Raw genomic sequence first — 24,406 nt, 5'->3', positions numbered from 1 at the left:
TCAAGGTAATTCATTTGCCCCCTCAGGCCGGAGGACTTGGGGAAATGCAAGGGGTGCTAGAAACAATCTTAAAATGTAGTATCTCCTACAATACCAATTTTCTTTTCTCTTGAGCTCAAACCTAATTCTGCCCCATAGAAATTTTGAATTTCATTCAACTTTAGAATAAGCTATAATTTGCCCCAAAAATGTACCCATACAAAAGAACTCTTAAATATAATTCTAAGTTTTCTATTATTTTAATACTTTTACATTTTATTCACATTCAAATACTGTGAAATTAAGAAAGTAAATTAATAATATATATAACTAATTAAAGAAAACCAATTCTGGTATATAAAAGCAAAAGGTAATTATAATATATAATGCTCCACTGTGTGTTGGCCATTATACTTGGTTTTTCAATTATGTTATCTAATTTAATATAAAATGGTCTAATTTAATATAAATCTTATTTTAGGATATTTTAGCATTAACTGAAAGAAAGAAAAATAGACTTTCTTTAAGTATGGGAGTATTTTACAGGAGTATTAACATGCTGACTGCATGCTGCAGTCCATGGGGTTGCAAAGAGTCAGACTCAACTTAGCAACTGAACTACAAACATTAACTTGCTAAAAAACATGTTGTGCGTTGCGTGCTAAACTTCAAAAGCAGCCAATACAACTTACATGTGTCTACCTTTAATAAATGTGAACCAAATTAAAAGAATAATAATTTGTGCATAATTGTAGGGCAGTGGTTCTCAAACCTCTAGAGCATCAGAGCCACTGGATAAACTTGTTAAAACTCAGATGGCTGTCCCTTCGTCTGATTTCATTGGTACAGAAGGGGCTCTGAGAAGTCACATTTCTAAGACATTCCCTGGTGACTGATGCTGATTTTGCTGATCCTGGACTGACACTTTGAGAACCATCTCTATAGAATATTCCAGACTAGTTATTTGCTTCCCCTGCAAAATTCCTGAGTATATAAAATATTTTTCCACCACAATTTATCCAAAAACTTGCCCCTACTTGCCCCTTCAATTATAAATAATATACTCAAGAGACAAATTACTCATCCGCCTAAGAAGAAAATAAATTTTTATAAAAGGTATTCCTTCCATACTTTCAGTTTTTGTTGCCTTTTTTGTCTAATGTGAATTCAAGTAAAAAACTCGACAGCATTTAAAAACTGACCTAAATCTCTCCTCTGCCTGTGAGAACTTTAAATCTATGCTTGCACTTTCTCTTACTCTGATCCCATTAGGATAATAGTATGTGGAAATTTTCATGTTTCCTTTGGGAGTCTCTGGGGCTATTAAATCCTCCCAAGTAAATATGATGTGCCATGCACTGTCAGGTCAATTAATCAAAATCACCGCTAGTTTCTAGAGAAAAATGGCTGCTTAGATGTACAAGAACCAGCCAGAGCTAATTCTGAGGGTCAAGACCACTGTTTCAACTTAACAATTAATGCCCTTCCACCTCTACCCCCCGCAGAATATAAACTCTGTGAGCTTAAGTCCCTTCCTTTGACTTGTTCATTGCTAGAACTACTGCTGAAACATAATATGTGCTCAATAAATACATGCTGAATGGCTAGAAGTACAGGAGAAAAATTCAGTTTTGAACTAAAATTTACTTCTCTGCCATCATTTTAGATCTTTAAAATGGAAATTCTGCTCTTATGAGTCACCCACCATTTAGATGAGCTTTGAGGGTGGAAGTTTTGAATCCTTAAAAATTACTTGAAAACTGTTGCAAGCATTTGAATGCAATTGAATTTTTTTCTGAAGAATAATTATCAATTCAAAGAGGATTGTGATTAAAAAAAAAAAAAAGGTGAGGAACTATCAAAAGCCAGTGATGAAAAAGACTCAGACTATCTAAGAGTTCAGTAACACAGCCTTCACCACCAAAAATAAATTTTTCTTTAACAAGTTAGCAAATTACTACTTTTACTTCTAGACTATATATTCAAAAGCAATCCAAAGGTTCCATCTAACTAGGAAAAACTCCAAACAGCATAATTTCAAAGGCACTGAGGAAACGATTTGCCTGATTTTTCTGCTGGAAAATTATCTGAACAAACTGATCATTTTTGACACTGTGAAGCCACAGTCTTACAAGCTAATTCTAACTTTTCCCCATCTGTGAATTCCAGAGGGATGTGGGCTTTAAAAAATGTTCAGTGAACCACCCTAGATTAATCTACAAGCTAGGAAATACTAGCTCTTTCTAAAGACAGAAATACTACCATTTCTTGTATCACTCAACAGAATTAAAATGTATTAGTCACACAGAACATGGTTTGCAATAATGTCCTGAACTTGAATCAGTTTTTACCAAAAACAAGTCTAAAACTTAAATCCCATTTTGATAGCACAAACTAAATCATTCCATTGAAGTTCTAGTTTACATATTTAACTTTGTTCAAAACTGGAACAAATTAGATACTAGACACCAAGTTTCTAACCTTGCTAAATATTACAGCAAAGTAAAAACAAGACTTTTTTTTTTTCAGACAGCTTGACAGAAAGAAATTATATATATTTTTTCTGTGTAGAATATTTAAGCTATGACTTTGAAACTACAAGCAGCATTAACAAGATGATAATCTAAATGTTCATAAATTGCCAGGCTATAGCAACTAGATTAAATATAATTTCTTCAGTCTACTTGTACTGTCTGGCCTTAATACTGAAGGGAGATGTTCGTACATATAAGTTGCTCTATCACATTCTACACCTGCCTTCACAAAGTTTGTTTTATCATTCATTACAGATACTATCCCCCAGTTTGAAATTCCAGAATGGTTCTTATAAGAAAAGCGTATCGATACATAATGTAGTTTTTTAAGTGGAAATTTTATTATTTTAAATTGTATAAAAACTCTCAGATTTTATCCCAATCCATGTTATCAGACTTCGAAAGTTTTGACCCTATTACCAAAACCTCTTCACAACCCATTCTCTGATTTATACGTTAGTTTAACTCAATGTCACCAATGGACCTGGAACAAATCTTACCAAGAGGTTGAGAATTTCTCTCCTTTCCTTATGTAACTAGACAAAAATCCTGTAAAGTAAATACTCACCCCATTGCACAGGAAATGGAAAGACTCAGAGAGGTTATTCAGATCATACAGCTGGGAAACTAGAATTTGACCCAGGTTTATAGGACTTCAGAGAACTCTCCCTTCTAGCCTGGAATGTCCTAAATAGGTGTTGAGTTCCTCTCCCTCTCTCTCTCTCTCTCACACACACACAGTCCTTTTGAAGAGGAATACCAGAAACACACGAAATCAGTAATTCCAATATAAATCATTTAGCTGATTGCCACCACCATTCTCATTTGTCTCAAATTTTCAAAACTTAGACTCAAGCAAAAATCGACAGAAATACAACAGTTTGACAGTTAAAATGTGAAAATGTTAGTCATTCAGTCATGCCTGACTCTTTGTGACTCCATGGACTATATACAGCCTGCCAGGCTCCTCTGTCCATGGAATTCTGCAGGCAAGAATACTGGAGTGGGTTGCCATTCCCTTCTCCAGGGGATCTTCCCAACCCAGGGATTGAACCCAGATCACCTGCACTGCAGGCAGATTCTTTACCATCTGCCAGGGAAGCCCCCATACTTTGAATATACAAAGAATTCAATAAATATTTGTTGAATTAAATTCAATTGGAAAATTGATAAATCAATTGAATTTAATTCAACAAATATTCATTGAGTTCTTTGTATATTCAAATAAAGCACTAGGAAACTAATCAATTTTCCAAGATATTGAATCAATTTAAGAAATTAAAATTGTCTGACCATTTGCAGTCTCCATTAATAATCATCATAGGCCCTTGGTCCTAAGTAAGATCCAGGGTCAAGCTGGAAAATATTATTGATCACAAGCAGTTGAACTGATCACTCAGTTTATATCTGTATTAAAGCCTCTTTTTTATATTAAAGGCACCCTGATGAAAGGATATCAAGAGCTATAAGGTAACCTCAAATTCTTTTAAGACAAAAAGGACAGGAATAAAAGTTTGAAATCTGTTGGGATATTCACAAGTTATTCAGCAGAAACCTCAGTGTGATCGCTGGAAAATGTCACCTTTCACCAGATGCCTAAGTATTTCAACCTTGTGTTTTATTCTTAATTGTGAAAGAAGTTCATTTCTTCTTTTTCTATGTCCAGCTAATTCTAAGTGTTAGGAGCAAAAATTTTAGTTATCCCAATGATCTCACACTAACTCCCAAAACCAACCTTGGGAAAATGGATATTTTCAGCTTAAAAAAATAAAAAAGGTCAAGCATAGGCAACAATCATACCCCACAGGATTACAAATTCTTCCTTCAGAAACAAACTGGGAGGAGAAGGCAAAAGTCTTACCACCAGCGACGGACCATGAAGTTTAATTAAAGAAGGAATTACAGAATTAGAGAGTATGTCTTTGTCCTTGTGACCTCTTCTGTAGCCTCAGGAAATATTTCATCCTAGTTAACGCTATTATACATGAGATCTTACCTCAATTTTATAGGGATTTAGTCATGTGGGATTCTATAATTACTGGTTTCCAGACCAGTATAATTCAGAGATGGGAGACAGGCAAAAAATGGAGAAACAAAATAACTCACAAGAGTGCATTTGGCACTGTCTTTCTTCTCAGCAAGACCTTTCATTTGAATAATTAAAGAATCAAAACATGACAACCATTTAAACTCTATGTTTGCCCCTGATATAATACAACGCGATTTACAGACATGGGAGGAGGCCCTGCAGGTTTTGAGGCTGAACTTCCTTGGTCATAGGTCATTTCTTCTTAGACGGCCTCAGACTGAATCACGCGGTCCCGGTGTTTATACTAACCTTTTGGAGCTAAACCTGTCAGCACCGGTCCTCAAATCTGTGTTTCACTGATGAAAGAACAAAATAAAAATAAAAATGGTTCCTGAGAGCCCCACGAGGTGGTTTCACCCTGTGTTCGACACTGAACGGGTATTTCAGAGTTATATCCCATGAGGTCTTTAACGGGTCAACTTGAAGTTGGATGCACTTACTTGGCATCCAATCGTAGAACGTCTCGTGTGTTTGTGAGTTTCACTATTCAACACAGGAGGAGACAATGGGACAACTAACTGTTTTCTGATCTGAAGTGGTCCTTTTACACTGAGAGAGATGTGAATGACCTCTCTCGTGTTTACTCGGGTGAAAGCCAGGAAGAGTCTGATATTCCCTCACGGCCCCAGAGTAAATGACAAATGACATTTTCCCTTTGTGATCTTTGGGATTTTTGTTGACTTATTTGGAGGCTTTTGTTGGATCCCCAGAAATGGCCTGTGGCCGAGGCCTATTCTACCGATTTCCACGCTCCATCTGTGGAATCCATCAGCGGAGCGTTTACCCTCATTCAGGGCTCTGACACCTGCCTGGCAGGGAGCAGCAGACACAAAGAAAGCCGGAGTGGATGAGAAAGGGGAGGTTGGGTACTTTTTTTTTTTTTCCAGAGGCGGGAGGAGGGGGAGGTTGAAATGGACGCACAGTAGGGGTTAATCCAAGCCAGTAGAGAGACTTCAGCACCTGGAAGCTTCTCTTCCACATTAATTCACAAGCTAAAAAGTAATCGGCGATTTTATTTAATGTTTAAAGTTGTATATACGTCGAGAGAAAAAAACTCCGCTGAAAAGAACAAACCAAAGTTTTACAACAAAATCCTAAGGTATCTAAGATCTAGCCAGTGTGTGTGTGACCTAACAAATTCTCGAACTTTCCAGAATTCCTAATTCAGAACTAGAATTTGAGTAATTCTGACTGTGTTCGTTGATAAACTAGGAGAGACGGTTTAGTCTATAACCTGATCAGCGGCTTCATGGGCGAGATGGGCGGGTAGAGGTCTTGTTTTGCTTTTACAGCCACTACAATTTCTCCCGCAAAATGTGCCAGCCAGCCCAAAAATCTTTAGCAATTACAAAAAAAAAAAAGCAGGACAGTTTATGGGAAGGATATTCTGGGCTCCCTCGGAAAGGTTCTTTTAGAAACTCTCAATATAATTAAGACCCTCCGGCCCTTCACCTACCCTTGTTCCCGCCCAGCAGCGCCCCGCACCCCCACTTGGGGGCTGCAGAAACGTAATGCCGGTCTCCTCCCCTCTGACCCAAGCCCTTCCCTCGGAAGCTGCCTTCTCACAGCACGGGGTCATTAGAAGGAAAATAAGCTCCTGCCAGGTTGGTGCTAATCAAAATAGCACAAATAAACCCTGACACTCAACAACTCCCGGAGTCCCCGCTGCCCTGGGAGGAGAGTACAGATTGGTTATGAATATGGCCGGCCGCGGGGGCAGCCCAGAAGGGCCGCGTGTGCTCCGGACCCGGGAGTCACTTGAAAAGGACAACGTGCACCATTGGGTGTTTATGTAAGATAAGGGCTGCGAAGCAGAGGCTGGCTGTACAACCTAGTTGCCTGGCCCACAAGACCCCCCTCCCCACCCATCCTGAGGTTCCAGTAACACTGAATTTCACGTGCGCGTGAGGTCTCCATCCACTTTACACTAAGGAATCGTATTGGGGGTGGAGCTCTCTTCTCACAGCCACTACCTGACCATGAGTCACTTACAAGGCCTCTTTTGTAAAAATACAGGTTTATTTCTCTCATCCATCTCAGCCCTGCTAGTGATTATTTTTAGGAGCTTTAGAAATGATTATTTTGTATTCCTTGATATGATGAAGTAAAAACAGGCTTCTGCCCTTTCTTTTCCCCTGACACAAGCAACATTTTGCTTAAGGGAGCTACAAAAGCCAAAGGAACTGTTTCCGTATTTCCCTCCAAAAGTATAAAAAGGAAGAACTGGTTTGGGGGGACTCTGACAGTGACTCAGATGAACCCAGTGGCTTCTTAAACCCTTTGAGACTTACCTGGAACAAGAATTCTGGAAGGAAATGAATCTCTCTCATGGAGCAAAGATGAAGTCACACCTATCTGCCCCCTGCAAATGATTTCTACTGGCACATTTTTTTTTATTAATAAATTGCTTCTTTAAATTCTGTGGTAACCAGAGTATTTCAGCCACCAGAGTATTTCAAAGAGGAAAAGAGATAAAAGCCCCAAGAAAATGTATTGCTATTCAATTAGGAAAACTGATTAGTTAACTAATCAGCTAACAGCTTTCTAAGAATAGTCTCCCTTGATAAGAACTTTCCTCCCTCAAGAGCTTAAAAGTCAGTCATAATTAAAATTAAGAGCCAGAGCTCCCTCTCTGCTGAAGTCTCTGAGTCTCAAAAAACAGTAAACTAGGTTTTGCTTTACTGGGATTGGATTGCAGGGAGCAAAGAAAGGTAATTTGCACACTGAAGGGGAACAGGAAAATAGTAGTTCTGGTGAAAGGAAAAGGGCCAAGTGACTTTTATTTACAATTGCCAAGAGAGAGGCCATTATTGACCATATGTGCCACAATTGCCCTCTTATCACGGGCTGGCCATCATGTCCTTTGGGAGCTGTTAATGAACTGGGTAATTGAGCTGCTGACATGTGTTACCAAAACAAAACAATAGGAAGAAGAGACAAATGAACATTTTATTTGCCAATCAGAGTAGGTTCAGCTTTTCACTGAGCCGCAGCTAAGTAACTGACTGAATACATAAAACAGTGCATTGAAAGCAAGCAGATGCAGACACAATAATAGTTAACTGACAGCTTATGGCCCATCTGTGCTTAACATTTTGTTAAAGAAATTACTTGACTTGCTAAAGAGACAAATCATACAGCTGCCCCAAGTGCTGCATTATAAGAGATAAATCATTGGCTAAACTGTTTCATGCTTAAAATGACAATGCTTATTAACGGTTATGTGGGGATATTTTGTCATCACAGCTTGACACAGTTATTACTTACTAAAAATGTGACAACTCATAGGTATTCAACAGAATTGAGTCAGGAAAGAAAAGCTGGACACAGCAAACAATTCGAAACAACAAGAGGCATTTTTCATCTCTCGGGGTTAACTATGCATTTCTAAGATGTCATGAATGGAAAAATAAATAAATAAACCCAATGAAACAGAAGATTGTGTTCCCTATGGTAATTATATCTCTTTCTTCCACTTATACCTTATTCATTCAGAATTGTAGAATATTAGAAATGCTCTCATTCTGGGTTGCTTACTATTAATATCACCAGTGATATCAGTTTAAGAAATAATTGTGTCAAGCCCTTTTACTCTCCCAAACATACTCACTTTCCTTTCCTCCTACGGAAAAATATTTCTTTAATAGGGAAAGAAAAACCATGTCACAAAACACTTTCTTTATGAGGAAATTTAGCTTATGTTTCTGTTCCTGCATCTGAATTGAAACCACATTTTTTGATCCAAGTGTGGTTCATCCACTGCAATGTAGAACAATTTAATTCTGAAATCATTTCTGTGTCAACTGGTTAACTAGAGGCAGAACATGGATCTCTCAAAGACCTTCTTGTGATCACTTCTTCAAAGTTCTGGGCAAAATCAACTCAATAATAATAATAAAGATATTCTTAAAAAGCTGTTATTCACTGATTTGCTGACAGCTTAAGATAGCCCACCTCTGCTTCTGGCATTCTTTATGTGCATATTCTTTCAAAGTTCCCGAAACCCCGTATGAGTACTGTCATCCCCATCTTATAGATGACAAAAAATGAGATCTCAAGAGTCCTGTAACTTACCTGATCCATGAGAACTAAGATAAGCTGCCTAAATATTAGATCTTAAATATCAAATATACACTTTTATTAGCATTGTCTTTTGAGGAGTAAGTTGGTTCAACCAGTGAGGTGGGCTGAGAAAAAGACTGGCCAGTATTGACACATTTTTTCTTCCTGGTCACAGTCAACTCTATAAATTCGTTGTGAAAACATGACCATAAAAGGTGAGTGATATTTTCCATGGTGGTTGGTGTATGTGAAATTAGTTACGTGCAGTCACTAAGAAAGAATTTTGCTTATGAAACTCAAACCTTAGCCATATTTACAGAGCTTTAAATAAAACACAATTGACAAAGAATCACCCTGCCTTAAATCATGATTTAAGGCATGATTTAATCATGCCTTTCCATGATTGAATATTTTTGATATTATGTGCATTGGTCATTTAAAAGTCAACAAATAAACTAAGGTTGAATATATAAAAGAGGTGACAAGTTACACAGACAGCCTTTCAGAGGGCAGAAAACAAAAGAACGCTGTTGCCACTCTTATTAAGACAAGACAACCTGCTGCTGCTGCTGCTGCTGCTAAGTCGCCTCAGTCGTGTCCAACTCTGTGCGACCCCATAGAGGGCAGCCCACTAGGCTCCTCTGTCCCTGGGATTCTCCAGGCAAGAACACTGGAGTGGGTTGCCATTTCCTTCTCCAATGCATGAAAGTGAAAAGTGAAAGTGAAGTCACTCAGTCGTGCCCTACTCTTAGCGACCCCATGGACTGGAGCCTACCAGGCTCCTCCATCCATGGGATTTTCCAGGCAAGAGTACTGGAGTGGGGTGCCGTTGCCTTCTCCGTAAGACAACCTAGAGATGCACAAAACCTAAACAACCAAACTTTGTCAGGATCAGCATGACTGAAGATGTTTGGAAAAGAGAAGAAAGGCAGGTTTAAGAAGAAAGTTAAATACTGCACTTTTGGTGCCAGAAACCTACCAAAGGAGGTAAGAAGATAAATGACTAAGAGACTTGAAATACAGAACAAAACACTTATAGAATTACAGAATCATCAGAAGAAACTTTAGGACAATCCTTTCATTCTGCAGCTGAAGCTCAGAGAGAGCAAGGGGGGTTGCCTCAAATCACACATCTTTCAGTAAACATTTACTGAAAGCCTAAGGTTTGTCTGATATTGTTCTTGGCACTGGGGATGCAAGTATGATGCTTAAACTCAGAAAGTAAAACTTAAATCACCTAACTCCCACTCCAGTGCTCTTTCCACTGAATCCAAGTCCTGTATCAGTATATACGGAAGGTAATACAGCCATGCCCCAAGGCAACAGAAAGATTAAGTGGTCTCTCAAGGCTGAAAAACTCAGATACATTATTTACTAAATAATAGAGCCATAGATTCTGTGCGGCTGTGATCTTTAATATAAAGATCAAATTAATACATAAATGCTTTAAGTGACACCCCCCATACGGCATTTCAAGATTGTTTTTTTGCTTTTCGTTTTCTGTCGGGTTCCATAACGAAGAAAAGAGACAGCGCAGGAAGCTTGTTTTGAAAATCCAAATCTTATCTGGGTCAATTACTGCTTGTTGGAAGATAGGAAGAGGTAATAACTGAATATAAATGAAAGAGGAAACTTCCTGGAGGCAAAAGAGGGAGGCTGAGCTTAATTCTTGCTGGCAAAAGCATTAGTAGCAACATCAAGGTCATCATCAGAAAGCACTCATGGGAAACCTACTGTGCAAGTAGTACTTTGCCAGAGGCTGGGACGAAAGGGATAATGAAGAAGAGAGTGGGGTTTCTCTCTTTCATCCTGCAAAGGTATGATCTCAGGCTTGGAAGGTTGGTTTCCAGATTGGTGTCCTATCCCACCAAAACCCCAGGAGGAACTGGCAAACCAGTCAAGATGATTAAGTAGATAATGTGAATGATTTATCACTATCCTTAGTTAGATAGGGATGGCTGGTTTATGAAATTTTCTCTTTACATCTAAGCAACAGTCACCACTGAGTTCAGAAGAGATGATACCAAAGGTATGAGCAAACAAAGTGGGCAAAAAAAAAAAAAAGCTATGGTAAAAGACCTCCAGTTCTAGAGAAAAGTCAATCGACTTCAAACGCCCACCTGGCCACTTTCTCTCTGATTTGGGGCCAGCTGCTTAAGCCTCTGATTCAATTCTTTCATTAGTAAATGTGGTTTTTAAACACCTGCTTCATAGGCTGGTTTTAAGGAAAGAAGAGTTTCCAAAGCACACAACAGCTCCCAATGCACAATAGATCCTCCAAACATGTAGCCCTCTGCATACCTTCACCTTCATATTATCCAACCCCCAACCAGGCATTAAAAAAAAAATTAGCATGAGAAGAATGCTATGTTCTAAGACTGAGGGAGAAAAATGATCACCAAAACTTCGAAGATGTTTGTAGAATTTCCTGAGTTTGTGAAATAAGATCATCATCCAATCTCCCATCTTCTTCTCTTCTGAAGATCCTGCCCACTATCAGCTAGTATATATGTATCTGCTTTAAAAGGATGTTCAGCTCTGCATGAGAACCTACTACATAGCACAGGTTAACTCTACTTAATGCACTACGGTGACCTGAATGGGATGGAAATCCAGAAGAGAGGGCATGCATGTATAGGTATGGCCGATTCACTTTGCGATACAGTAGAAACTAATACAGCATTGTAACGCAAATGTACTCTGGTAAAAATTAATTTTAAAAATACCTAAAATGTAACCCAGCGCACTGTACTCATCCTGGCCCAGGACATGCATCTGTGCTGCAGAATCAAAGATTAAGGTAGCTATGACAGTAAATAAATTCTGTGCTCCCAAATATCTCAGGGCTTAAGCAAGAGGGCTGAGCTTAATAAACATCCAGCAAACAGCCTAAAATAAATGAAGGACACTTGGCCTCTACTCTGTGCCAACATTCATTTTGGTTTCCATGGGGAAGAATTTCCACAGGCAAATCCTCATCTTCATTTTTGTCTACTGATATGAATCAACATAGGTAAAATGAAGTATAGCTTTGAGCAATTCTCTATCTGCTCATTTTAGTGTCCCTGGCCAATGTGAATAAGTCAGGCTCCCATCTCCACGAGAGATAAAATGAAGAACTCCTTCAAAAGCAGGCTTCCAGGTGAATTTTTGGGCCACTGCATTTCCTCTCAACATTCTCTTTCCGGAATTATCTTGCAGAGCTGAAAGGGAAAGAATGGAAGTACTAGGTAGGACAGAGCAAGGGAGGGGAGGAGAGAGGAAAGAACAGAAGAGGGTCCCCTTTCTCACAAAGAAGAGTAATAACACAATAAATGATTTCAGAATTAGAGGGTTGACCCCAGGCACTCCTTTCTCCAATGGCTCTGATGACAAGTCTTATTGAGTTAGGAATGCCTGCTCTGAGGGGTTTGGGGTTAAGGGTCTAAATGTGTGTCTTTATCTTTGGCATAATTCTTGAATAAATTAAGGATCCTGGATGACCTGGATGGACCAAAGATAGTCCTATTCATCCTTCCTACCCACACCAACCAATAATGTAACCGGAAATCATCCCACTGACATGTCAGTATAATGCCAACATCTAAAAACTATGTTGCCAATTTAGTTCAAACTGAAGCCCTACTCCTCATCACCCAATTCTAAGTTTATTCCTAAGAAGTGTTTCCTGGACAAAACACATTTCTTATTTTGTTGTATATTTTTGTCTTTACATTATAAAAACACATTACAAATTAAAATTTGAGCAGTATATAAAAATAAAAAACTATAGTTCCAGATTTCAAAATAATCACTATTGATTTTAAATTAGGGAATAGATTATATAAATGGATGGATGGATGCATGGATGGATAGATGGATCAAGAGAGAGAGATGAATTAGTCAAACTCCTTCATGGTGTTTCTTTCCATTCTTTTGTTCCATGTATACTATTAACAAAATGTAAGTTTTTAAAACCTTCCTCTTGATTAGCTACACAATTAAAAAGTAAATAAAATTCTTTCCTCCAGTAAGTATTCAGTGAATTTGTCTCTGTTGTTTTAGTAATAACAACAAAACTGTTTGGTAGTATTGCTGATACATGAACATTTCAATTCAGCTCTGAGATTACATAGGGTTCTTCCAATTTGCTCATCTATACTTGTATATATATTTGAATGTACAAATACAAGCATCTGCCCATCTCTATACATGAAGACCGAGATAAATGATATGTACTCATATTGCATTCACATAAAGCAGTGATATAATTAATTCAAACAAGCACAGAAGCCACTCTCATACATCTCTCTACTCTCATAATAAATAAACCACAGTTTTAAGAAAGTCTGAGACATCAGAGATGGTTGTCCTTGCTAACCATCCTCCCAAATCCTCATTTCTAATCATGATTCAATTAAGTAAGAGGAGGCCCTTAAAATGCTTTCTTCTTCCTGGTAGAAGAAGCCAGAGCAAGATCCGTGTGTGAATGTCTGAGTATAAGATGGGCATGAAGAGAGACAGTGGCTACAGAAGAAAAGCAACTGATACAGGAAGGTGATGTTCCAAGTAACTAATCATGTAAACTACAGGAGGAAAATATCAGGAATATTGTTTAAAGTATTTTTTCAATTATTGGCTAGAGACGTTCATGTGTGTGTTGAGTGCATGCTCAATCACCCAGTTGTGTCTGACTCTTTATGACCTCAAGGACTGTAGCCCACCAGGCTCCTCTTTCCATGGGATTTTCCAGATAAGGATACTAGAGTGGTTTGCCATTTCCTTCTCTAGGGATCTTCCCGACCCAGGGATCAAACCTGCATCTCCTGCTTGGCAGGTGGATTCTTTACCACAGAGCCACGTGGGAAGCCCAGAGATGCTCCTGTTTTGTATTAAAATGTGCTGCTGAACACAGAAATTTAAAAGCTGGAAATCACAGCTTTTAAAAATCATCAGACCATGTTTTACCTTACATATAAAATAATAACTGAGTTTCAAATGGATGAAATGATCCATCTATCATCTGCCTTTTTAGTGGCAGAGTTAAATCTCAAATGTAGATCTTCAAATTCTAAATTATTCTTGTTTTTCAAATGAAGATGATACTCAGGGTGTTTAAAAGGACCCAAAGTCTCAGGAAGCCAATGAAGTATCAGAACTAAGAAGATAATCACCGGCCTTCACTCTAAAAATGCATTAAAGTGATTTCTAGATCATCTATTTCTTAGTATCATTCTCAAATTTCTTTGGTCAAGTAATGTGATTATTCAAATACCAACCACTAATAACCAATCTTTATAAGAAATAATGATTCATATATTCCTGAGTAAATCAGCTTTAAAAATTAGAAAACTATTCATTAACATGAAATTGAATGTGTACATGAGTATCTGCGAAGAGTTCACTGAGTAGAGTTTAAAGGTTTCATTCGACTGAAACAAACCTACTTCCCCGAATCCAATGTATTTGCCAAAATGGACCAAGGATTGGTCATATCTTGACCTTTCCACCTTAACCCATTATCTGTTCTACCTAGAATGCCCTTTCTACCCATGTCAAAGGACTCAAAAGCCCATTCCACAAACCTTCCCCGAACCTTCCAATCCTATACACCCCTCCTTCCTCTGCACTCAAGAGCACTTCATCTTTTGCATTCCGCCAGCACTTTTCCTTCTTAACTGAACTACTGACTAAATTTCCAGATCAACTCTTTCACAACCACACATTTCTCTGATTGAGCACATCCTGAATGTGTATAAATTTAATTATGTGTCCCAGTGGTGCTTTTTCATTTAAAAGGTCAAACAGTCAGAGGTCAGCGGTATGTTTTTACAGACAAAGCTGATGAATGCAAACACTGCCTTACTAAGAGTAGGTTTTGAGGGAACTGAGTTCTTTGCTTGCCAGTCGAGTAGTTTTGCAAGCAAAAATTAGAAGCCACTTGAAGAGAAGTAAACAGTTTTGTGTGTCAAAGTTCAATGGTTATTTTCACTGTCCCAATGCTGAAGAATTCACAAAAGAAGAGAAACTGACAGGTGTCATGGTTTTTATCACAAAATAAGGGAAAAAATAGGTGCTTGCCTAGTGGCTCAGAGGCAAATAATCTGCCTGTAATGTAGGAGATGTGGATTCAGTCCCTGGGTCGGGAAGATCCCTGGAGAAGGAAATGGCAACCCGCTCCAGTAGTCTCACCAGGGACTCCAGTAGTCTCCATTGAGACAGGAGCCCGGTGGGCTGAGTCCAGTAGTCTCCACTGAGACAGGCAGCCCAGTGGGCTGCAGTCCATGGGGTCGCAGAGAGTTGAACACGACTGAGAGCCTGGGCACACGTGCACGCAAGTAGAGAATAATTACAAAGACCATAGACACCATTCCATCTCAATCTTTCACAGGATCCCAGTTAATTCTGGAGGCATCCAAAGACCATAAATAAAGAGATGCTTTCTTGGCTTCAGTGGTTACCAATGAGAGAAAGTATGTGAAAGTGTTTTATAAATGGTAACATTCATGTAACATATGTATTTTTATCATCATCATTACCAGCATTTCATCATCATTATTATAGCAGATAATGCAGCACTAAACATTATCAGCCAGTATCAAATTAGACAATATATGAAGCATTCAAAAATATGAGTATATGAGGTTCTTTTCTGATCAGCTTAAGATACCTGCCCTTCTTTTTCTCAGACATCCTGATTTTTCTTTTTTTCCGGAGGTGGTGGGGTGGGGAACACAGGAAAACACCAACAATGTCATTCCTCTCTCAGTTTCATGCCCCTTTCCCTAAGAAAATCTTTTACATTTTCTTCAGTCTGAGGCCTTAAGGAAGATTTACTCACAAATCCCAGAATCCTCCTAATCTACTAACAAAGGTGTTTTTCTTCTCACCTTCCAAAAAGGTGTAAGTCAGTCCCAGCCTACAAATACAGAGCCTGAAGCAGATCCATGTTTTGTGGGGTCTAAAGCTTTTACAGTTTAGAAGGGCGGAGTTCTTTAAAAATAACCCAGTAAACTAGGTTATTTTTGCATATTTCACAAAATTGCAAGACCACATGACACAGTTTGGGGGCCCTTTGCAAGGATTTGGAAAGGGGGTTCTGAAGTTAGCTTCACTGTAAATCTACTTTTGCTCATGAACCCCTGACGAAACTAGAGTCCTTAAGTGCAATGAACAAAAGAAAGACACTCTCTTTCTACACTTCTTACCATAAATATAGTGCAAAGATCCCTAAACAACAGCAATGAAACCCAGTTTACCCCCCAAACAGCAGGGACAGACAAGTCAACCAATACTCATGATTGTGAACTTCCTTGAGTCTTTCATGGGGACATGGGGTTTCTTCCTCAATCCCAGTAAAATCACCCTTCAGGGGCAGCCACGTCCCCCACCTATGAGCAAAACCCATTCTATAAACTATGGTAACTGAGTTATAAGGTCACAGAGAATGCAGAGAAACTCATGGCAAATAAAGACATTCTGCTTTGTTTTCAAACCTTAAAGAAATATCTTGGGAACCTGGGACATGTCCCTACCCAAGAAATGCATGTTTGCATTTAAAGAACCACTTAGTCCATCACTTCAGTTGTCTCCTAGAAGTGTTCCACGTGGTGGATATAACCAGTCTCCAGTGAATGAGGAAGTACTGTTGACACCCCATCACATGCTTTGCAGCAGAACCAGCAGTGGCCAACAGAACTCTAATAATGGGCATCTCCACAAGCACAGATGTGGCCCTGTGCTGTGCTGTGCTCAGTCGTTCAGTCATGTCCAGCTCTGTGCAACCCCAAGGCTGTAGCCCACCAGGCTCCTCTGTCCATGGGGATTCTCCAGGCAAGAATACTGGAGGGAGTTGCCATGCTCTCCTCCAAGGAATCTTCCCAACCCAGGGATCAAACCCAGGTATCCTGCATCATAAGCAGATTCTTTAACATCTGAGCCACCAGGGAAGCTCACTAGGCAAATAAGACTTCCAAACTGAAGATGTGAAGGTTTATAGCAGAGGTCAGCCAAACATGACCCACTGCTTGTCCTTGCATGTCCTGTGATCTAAGGATGGTGTTTACACTCTTAAATAGTTGAACAAAATTATAAGACGAATAACATCAGTGCATGAAAACTAAATGAAATATTCAGTTCAGTTGCTGAGTCATGTCTGACACCTTGAGACCCCATGACTGCAGCACACCAGCCTTCCCTGTCCATCACCAACTCCTGAAGCTTGCTCAAACTCATGTCCATCGAGTCAGTGATGCCATCCAACCACCTCATTCTCTGTCATACCCTTCTCCTCCTGCCTTCAATGTTTCCCAGCATCAGGGTCTTTTCTAAACAGTCAGTTTTCCCCATCAGGTGACCAAAAGTATTAGAGCTTCAACATCAGTTCTTCCAATGAACACCCAGGACTGATCTCCTTTAGGATGGACTGGTTGGATCTCCTTGCAGTCCAAGGGACTCTCAAGAGTCTTCTCCAACACCACAGTTCAAAAGCATCAATTCTTCAGCACTCAGCCTTCTTTATGGTCCAACTCTCACATCCATACATGACTACTGGAAAAACCATAGCTTTGACTATGTGGACCTTGTTGGCAAAGTAATCTCTCTGCTTTTTAATATGCTGTCTAGGTTCATCATAGCTTTTCTTCCAAGGAGCAAGTGTCTTTTAATTTCATGGCTGCAGTCACCATCTACAGTGATTTTGGAGTCCAAGAAAATAAATGAAATATTAGTGTCCATAAATAAAGTTTACTGGCACATACCCACATCTATTCATTTATGTATTTTTATGGCTACATGCTTGAAGAAAATGGCTCCCATGGACAGAGGAGCCTGGAGGGCTACAGTGGGGTCATAAAGAGTCAGACATGACTGAAGTGACTTAGCACAGAGCACATGGCTACATGTTACAAAGGTAAACTGAGCAGTTGTGACAGAGACCAGTAGTCCACAGAACCAAAAATATTCACTATATAATCCTTTATTAGATAAAAAAATAGCCAACATTTTATGAGTACTTACTATGCTCCAAATACTGTGTGAAACATTTTTACTTGCTTTTGTTCATCTAATCTGCAAATAAAGACTATTCTGGACTTTATGGGTGAAAAATCTGAGGCACAGAAAGAGTTACTTAAGTAGTATGGAGTGGAAGTAGGTTTGATATAATAATTTTCTCATACAGATGCTCATGTTTATGAATTCTGTGCCAAATTTCTTCTTCACATCCCCTATTACCATCCAAGCCCACCACCACTCTCATTACCCAGGGGTAGGCAAAACATAAAGCCCACACTCTCATTTTTCCCTAGCATGGTTCAAGTCCCACTCGCTCTGCACTGTGGGTGGAGGGCTCCTCATCCTGTCTCCCGCTGCTGTCATTCCCTGTCTCCAGGCATGAACGAAGCCAGAATTGCAGCAGAATTTTTTTCCCATGAGAGCCCAGGTCCATGTGATGTTACTCAGCTTTACAGAGTTGAGTGCCAAACCTAATTCATGAATTAATTACATCCAAAACCAAAGTTATTACTCCGTTTACAAGGAGATAGAAAACGGAGAAATTCTTTTAATTTGGACAACAGTTTCCCAGGTGACCTCAAGTCTTGCTGCTATGGTTACTTTAGCTTAATGTTCACCTTGGCTTTGACTTTAGAGCCTCAGATTGTCTTGGAGCTCCGTGCCATGAACTCAGTGACCTCTGACACAAGCCACTGGCCACACCTGCAGAAGTGCTAGAACCATACTTGTCCCCTGCCTCCCCAGTGCTATGCCCTGATGCCCCACACACCACTCTCATCCTTTTTATCTAAGTGGCCACCACCAAGGCAGCAAATCTACCTATTTTGTAAACAAGGAAGTTAAAAATAACATAAAGAACTAGTATGCTACCTCTAGGATTGTATTCTCAACCCAGACCTTCAGATGGACAAACGGTTGCCTAAATTGTATCATTCTTAGATATGCCATCTGTTAAGGAGTCATAAAAAGCCCACAGGTGATTGTAAAGAACAGATTTACAGAAGTATGAATAAACCTTGAAAAATGTAGAGGACTGTAGAAATGTAAAATAAAAGTAATCATTTTCAAGTATAAACTATGTATCCTGGTTTACATTAGTGTGCTAACTTTCTCAAACACTAAAGACATTCTAGGCTGTGATTCAGGATCCAAATTTTAATGCTAATCAAGGCCTTATTTACACAAATAACCCTAAATGATGCACCACCAGAGACAGCAATAAAACAAGTTGGCAAAGATATAACAAGAGTCCAGACAACAGGACATAATCTACCCAAACACACGTTTGGACATATGTTTTCCCTTCCAGTAAAAAGAGACTGAAATTTTAAATAACCTCATCACAGAATTTTTCTCTAATTCCTCATTTATTATTCACCAAACATTTAGTGCCTACTCTAGGTCCAGGTTTATCCAAAGCAGTACCTGCAGAAAAGTGAACAGAACAAAGCTCAGAGTTTAGCAAATATCAAATTTTTAAGAATCTGACATCCAACCTCCAGGAAACGTCAATTGCAAATTTTTTTATTGTAGTTTCATTTTAAGTTTTCAGTCAGACATATTAGATGGTTTACCAAATAATAGTTGGACTTCTAATCCCACTTTGTGTGCGGTGGATATATTATTTGCCTGGTTGGGGGTGGTGGTGTGGTGAGTAGCTGTCACAGTCTTTTTTCACTTTATATTTTGTCAGTCTTTTCTCACCTTACATTTCAATTTTGTTGTACTGAAATATGTTTGTCTCTTCTGACATACATCGCCCCACCATAAGTACTGTCAATACTTCAGACATATATGGTCTCAGAAGACCTTTGGAAATCTGGGTTTCCCATAGTCTCAGTGTATTATTTTATCATGAAGGCATCTCTGAGACCCATCTCAGGGTCTGCCCTCAAACTTATGTCTCCATCAAGGCCAAGTTTATTTAGGATGTAAGAAATTATTGTGGCTGGCTGAGACCACTTGGAGATCTCTGAGATCTTTTTTCATATTATTTTCATGTCACTTTACAGTGTATGCATGTCAAACATCTCAGTTTATATCAACATGCATTTATCATATACTTAAGATTTACTATCAAACTTCCTAGGCGATGGCACCCCACTCCAGTACTCTTGCCTGGAAAATCCCATGGACAGAGGAGCCTGGTAGGCTGCAGTCCATGGGGTTGCTGAGGGTCGGACACGACTGAGCGACTTCACTTTCACTTTTCACTTTCATACATTGGAGAAGGAAATGGCAACCCACTCCAGTGTTCTTGCCTGGAGAATCCCAGGGAGCCGGGTGGGCTGCCGTCTATGGGGTCGCACAGAGTCGGACACGACTGAAGTGACTTAGCAGCAGCAGCATTCTCAATTTAGCCAGTTGGGCAAGTTGCAACATTAACAGAATTAGAGATTTGTTCAATAGTCAAACTCACAAATTTCACTAAGGATAGAGGGAATGTGTGGTGTTTAAACATGTAAGTCATGGGATCTGATTTTAATACTGAAAATGAGTTAGTTTGTGTGATAGGAACCTACTCTTGAGGTTATGAGATAGGAAGTACCTGCCCTGCCTAAATATGGTCAAGGAAGACAGAAGGAGGACCTCCTAGCTGGAGAGGCCCCATTAGGTAATTAAGCCTTCAAGCTCAGTCGCTCAGTTGTGTCTGACTCTGCAACCCCACGGACTATGGCCCACCAGGCTCCTCTATCCATGGAATTTTCCAGGCAAAAATACTGGAGTGGGTTGCCTCTTCCTACTCCAGATAAAGTCTTAGCACTGCTATTAAATGGGGACATCATGCAAGTCATCTACCAGTATAAGCATCAGAATCACCTGACATGTTTGTTAAAAATGATGATTTCTGAGCTCCACTCCACATATGCAAAATCAAAATCACTTGAAGATGGTCCCAGAAATATTCTCTTATGCAAGAAGCCCAGAAATCAATTATAATAATATTAACACTTATCTAGTACTTACCATACCAAAGTTCTGAGAATTTTTTTTAAAGTATTAACTCATGTTCTCTATGTATGACTCTTAGTTTCTGTGAAGTTGGACCACCGGGCTAGGTTTCAGAGTAAAGCGCACATGGAGTTAAATCCTGGAACTGCCATTTTCCCAGCAGTGTGGCTGCCAGCAGTTATTTAACCTCCCCCGCCGCCACCCCAGGGAATTCAAGGGTAAAACAGGGGCAATAATTCCTATTTTGCATGGTGTTGTGATGATGGAATTTCTAATTACACATAAAGCACCCAACAGGAGCGCCCTAGAACTCTGCCGAGAGCTGATCGGGAGCGTGGGGTCTCACAAGGCGCACAAGTACCCTTAAGGAAAGTTCCAGCCTTGAGCAGCAATGACAAGGCCAGTCGGTTGCACTCTTTGCTGGTGGCTGTGAGATTCTACCTTGAGAATGAGCAACTTCTTCTCTATGGTTTAAGCCTGACCCTGCCCTGGGAAGCCTCTGAGCTCCTGGGCTTTTTTTTTTTTTTTCCTTCTGGGATTAGGCGTGTGCTGGAATCAATCACATTCCAGGAGGCAGTGCTCTTAAGTGTTTTTGGAGTTTCCACGAAGTACTTTTCTCTGCTCACAGAAAACCATTCTTTCCCTTCAACCAACCCCCAAGGACTTTGCTCACCGTTGCCTGGAAGATGCCTTGATCTGAGCAGGACCTCCTCTCGCAGCTAATACCATCCTCCTTCTCAGAACCCCCTGCGGTCCCTCCTTGATCCCTCGGGCTCGCACCGAGGCAGGCACTTCCTGATCTCTCCCTCTCCCCCTCCACTCCCACTGAGACAATCCCCCGGGCACAAAGACCCCCTAACCTCCTCCAGGCCCTCCGCCCGGGAGACTCGGAAACTGCGCTTTGATTTCTCTACTGCAAGGAATTAACTTTTCTTTTCTAGTAGCCTGGAAGTCTCATTTTTCTCATGAATACAAAATTAAATACTGTATGCAACGGCGCTGTTTAAACGAATTATCTTTTAAATTTCCTTTTCCTAAAAAATCAGAAAGCGAATATGAATACGGAACTCTTTAAGTTGGGCTTCAACGAGGTAACTTGTTTCAGGGAACGTAACTTGACTCCACCTCGGAAAACAGGCGTGGAATTTGATGGATTGGTTCTCTCTCCATTGTGAAATGCTGCACGATCCCTAGACGGACTCCACCTTGAAAGGTACAGATGTGGCCACACAGGTCTAAACTTCAGTTCAGTCTGAAAGGGGGGGAAGTGGACTCTGCGATTGTGAGGTAGTTTTGTTTATGAGGTAAATTGGAAGCAGTATAAATGACTACTGATAGTTGAATATTAGGTATGGCCTATTGGTTAAATCTAGAAAATATTCACAGAATGGTCACACACAGGTTCACCATAACACAGGCTCGTTTTTTTGGTGAGGAAAAACTACCAAATGGGGGGAAAAAAAAAACTTCCATGTAGATGTATATTTTGCTTCATTTGTCTACATGTGCTTTCTCTTAACAAGGAAATACAAAAAGTTTGTTGACTAAAGGGCTCAGCGTTTTTAGACCTTCAGATAATATCTAATTCCTCACACTCTCTGCCTGACTATTGATGCTATGAGGTCATGGTAATTCAAGGTGTACACTGTTTCCCTTTACTTTTTACTTATACAACTAAACAGCCAATTAATAATAGGCTTTTATGTTTTAAGCATTAGTAATTTGCCAGAACAATTGTTTTCTGCCTCTGCAGCTACCAGAAAAATTAAAACCAGCTTAATCTGTGAATTGTTTTAATTACTATTGGAGGTTTTACCACCCTAATTATGGAGACTTCTGCTCTCAGCAGCTTCCACTGGGAAACTATTTCCCAGACATTGGTTCCAAAACATCCTTCCTTTAGTGAAGAAACAAAATAATCATTATCAACTAACTGTCTTGGTTGATCTTTTTGAATCAGATTGCCTGTAATCACTGGTCCAAATGCCCTCCCGAAATATTTTTCTAAATCAAACAAGAAGGGCTGCTGAGGAGCGAAGGGCCATTAGCATCTGCGAGCAGCGCAGGCGTTGGGAGGCCGGGCCTCCAGAGGCTTTTGTGTCCTTGGGGCCTCCCTGCACCATTGCTGGTGCTGCCCGCTGCCACTGCTGGTGTCCCTGTACAGCTCAGAGTCACCACCAGGACTGGCCGGGCAATGTCCAGGCAAAGGACAAAAGGGGCTTTGGACCGATATGGACAGCAAACCCTTCTGGGGAAATGAGAAGAAAAAAAGAACCGCTTCAAGGAAGAGGAATACTTAAGAGACATTTTCCCTCCTAAAACCAAGTGCGCTTAAGAACATTTGTATTTTATGATGAATCAAATTAGGACTAAATCAATATCACACCATTCAGTTTTGGGGGGAGAACTACAGTGGCGGAAAGAACAGTATATTTACATGCCCCTATGACCTTGGGGCTTTCCTGGTGGCTCAGACAGTAAAGAATCTGCCCTCAATGCAGGAAACCTGGGTTTGATCCCTGAGTTGGGAAGATCCCCTGGAAAAGGGAATGGTTACCCACTCCAGGATTCTTGCCTGGAGAATCCCATGGACAGAGGAACCCAGCAGGCTACAGTCCATGGGGTTGCAAAGAGTCGGACACAACTGAGTGACTCTTAACATAAATGACCTTAGAAGAAGTGTTTCAATTATTTCATCTACAAATGGGAATAATAATATATACCTCACACCATTCTTTTGAGGATTAAATTATATAATGTATGTGAGGCTTTATTATTATCATTACTTCATATTTATTATAAGTGAGAACAATTTTTCTGATTTCATTATTAAATGACATTTAATAAACCAAATAGGTTAATTTTGCAAAATACTGAATACCTTGTCACAAATTTAAATACAAAGCTTATATTCAGAATCTGAATGATGACCCTCCCCCCACCCTTTTCATTGACCTAGAGATAAACTTTGACCTGTTGTTTGATAATCACACTTTTTCTGAAGATGCCTTGTTCCTTTTAGGCACAATAGCTTGACCCCAGAATCTGGAAACTGACATGCATCAGTATACCTCTTTCCTCCCTCTTTCACTTGCCAGCAAGAACCTTTAACCTTTGGACTTGATTCCTAACCCTTGCATATTGTTTGCAATTAGGGAATATTTGGGGCAGATGGAGGATTCTTTTTAATCTGAGTTTTACTGGGTACTGACCCTATCTTTCTGAAGTGTGGATCTGCAATTCAGTTCTTAAAAAAATAAAAAAAGTAGTTCTCTTATTGATAATGCTGAGATATGTTCCCCCTGGGTCTTATTCTCTTGGATCAGATCTGGGATTGAGTGCATGGCACTGATTTTATACACACTATAAAAATCTCAAACCCTGAGGCATTCTGTGAAGTGAGCCACTAAACTGACCTCAGCAAGGAAACTAGAATGAGAAAAATTCTTCCTGCAGATTTGCCCCTCAATGGGTTCCTTTTTAAAAAAATTAAAGTTTTAAATTTTCCTAAACCTAATTTATTCTATATTTTATCTCATCTACAGCTGCTGAGATCTACCTTCCAAGAATGGCTTATTGGGAAAGGAAGAACCTATTCTTACTGTTTTTAAATGAACACTCACACTTGTGCACAAGCACACACACAGGGCAGGAACCAACACACTGTATCCAACACAACATGGTTGTTGAATAAACCCAGTCCCCACTTCCTGATACATTCTAAAATGGACATTCCTGATTCCTGTCATCATATTACATTAAAGGCAGGAATTACATTGCTTCTGCCTGTTTTATA

At 39.7% G+C, this 24,406-nt stretch overlaps 1 protein-coding gene across 6 annotated transcripts in view; it reads right to left on the bottom strand.

Moving 5' to 3' along the window:
- Nucleotides 1-24,406, bottom strand: part of PAX3 (paired box 3) — a 101,704-nt gene that overhangs the window by 37,897 nt on the left and 39,401 nt on the right. Inside the window, exon 1 of one of the 6 annotated variants that reach the window (XM_086366342.1) lies at nt 11,391-11,454. The exons of the other annotated variants lie outside the window; for them this stretch is intronic. Within the exon in view, the coding sequence (XP_086222468.1) occupies nt 11,391-11,439 (49 nt within the window). The 5' untranslated portion in view covers nt 11,440-11,454. Of the gene's footprint in view, nt 1-11,390; nt 11,455-24,406 lie in introns of those variants that run through there. 6 annotated transcript variants of the gene reach the window in all.

Source organism: Bos grunniens, chromosome 2, assembly GCF_055505025.1.
Source record: "Bos grunniens cultivar Pamir isolate PY7600 chromosome 2, Bosgru_T2T1.0, whole genome shotgun sequence".
NCBI classification, from domain to species: domain Eukaryota; kingdom Metazoa; phylum Chordata; class Mammalia; order Artiodactyla; family Bovidae; genus Bos; species Bos grunniens.
The sequence above is the reverse complement of the archived record's forward strand: the minus strand, read 5'-3'. Positions and strand labels throughout refer to the sequence as shown.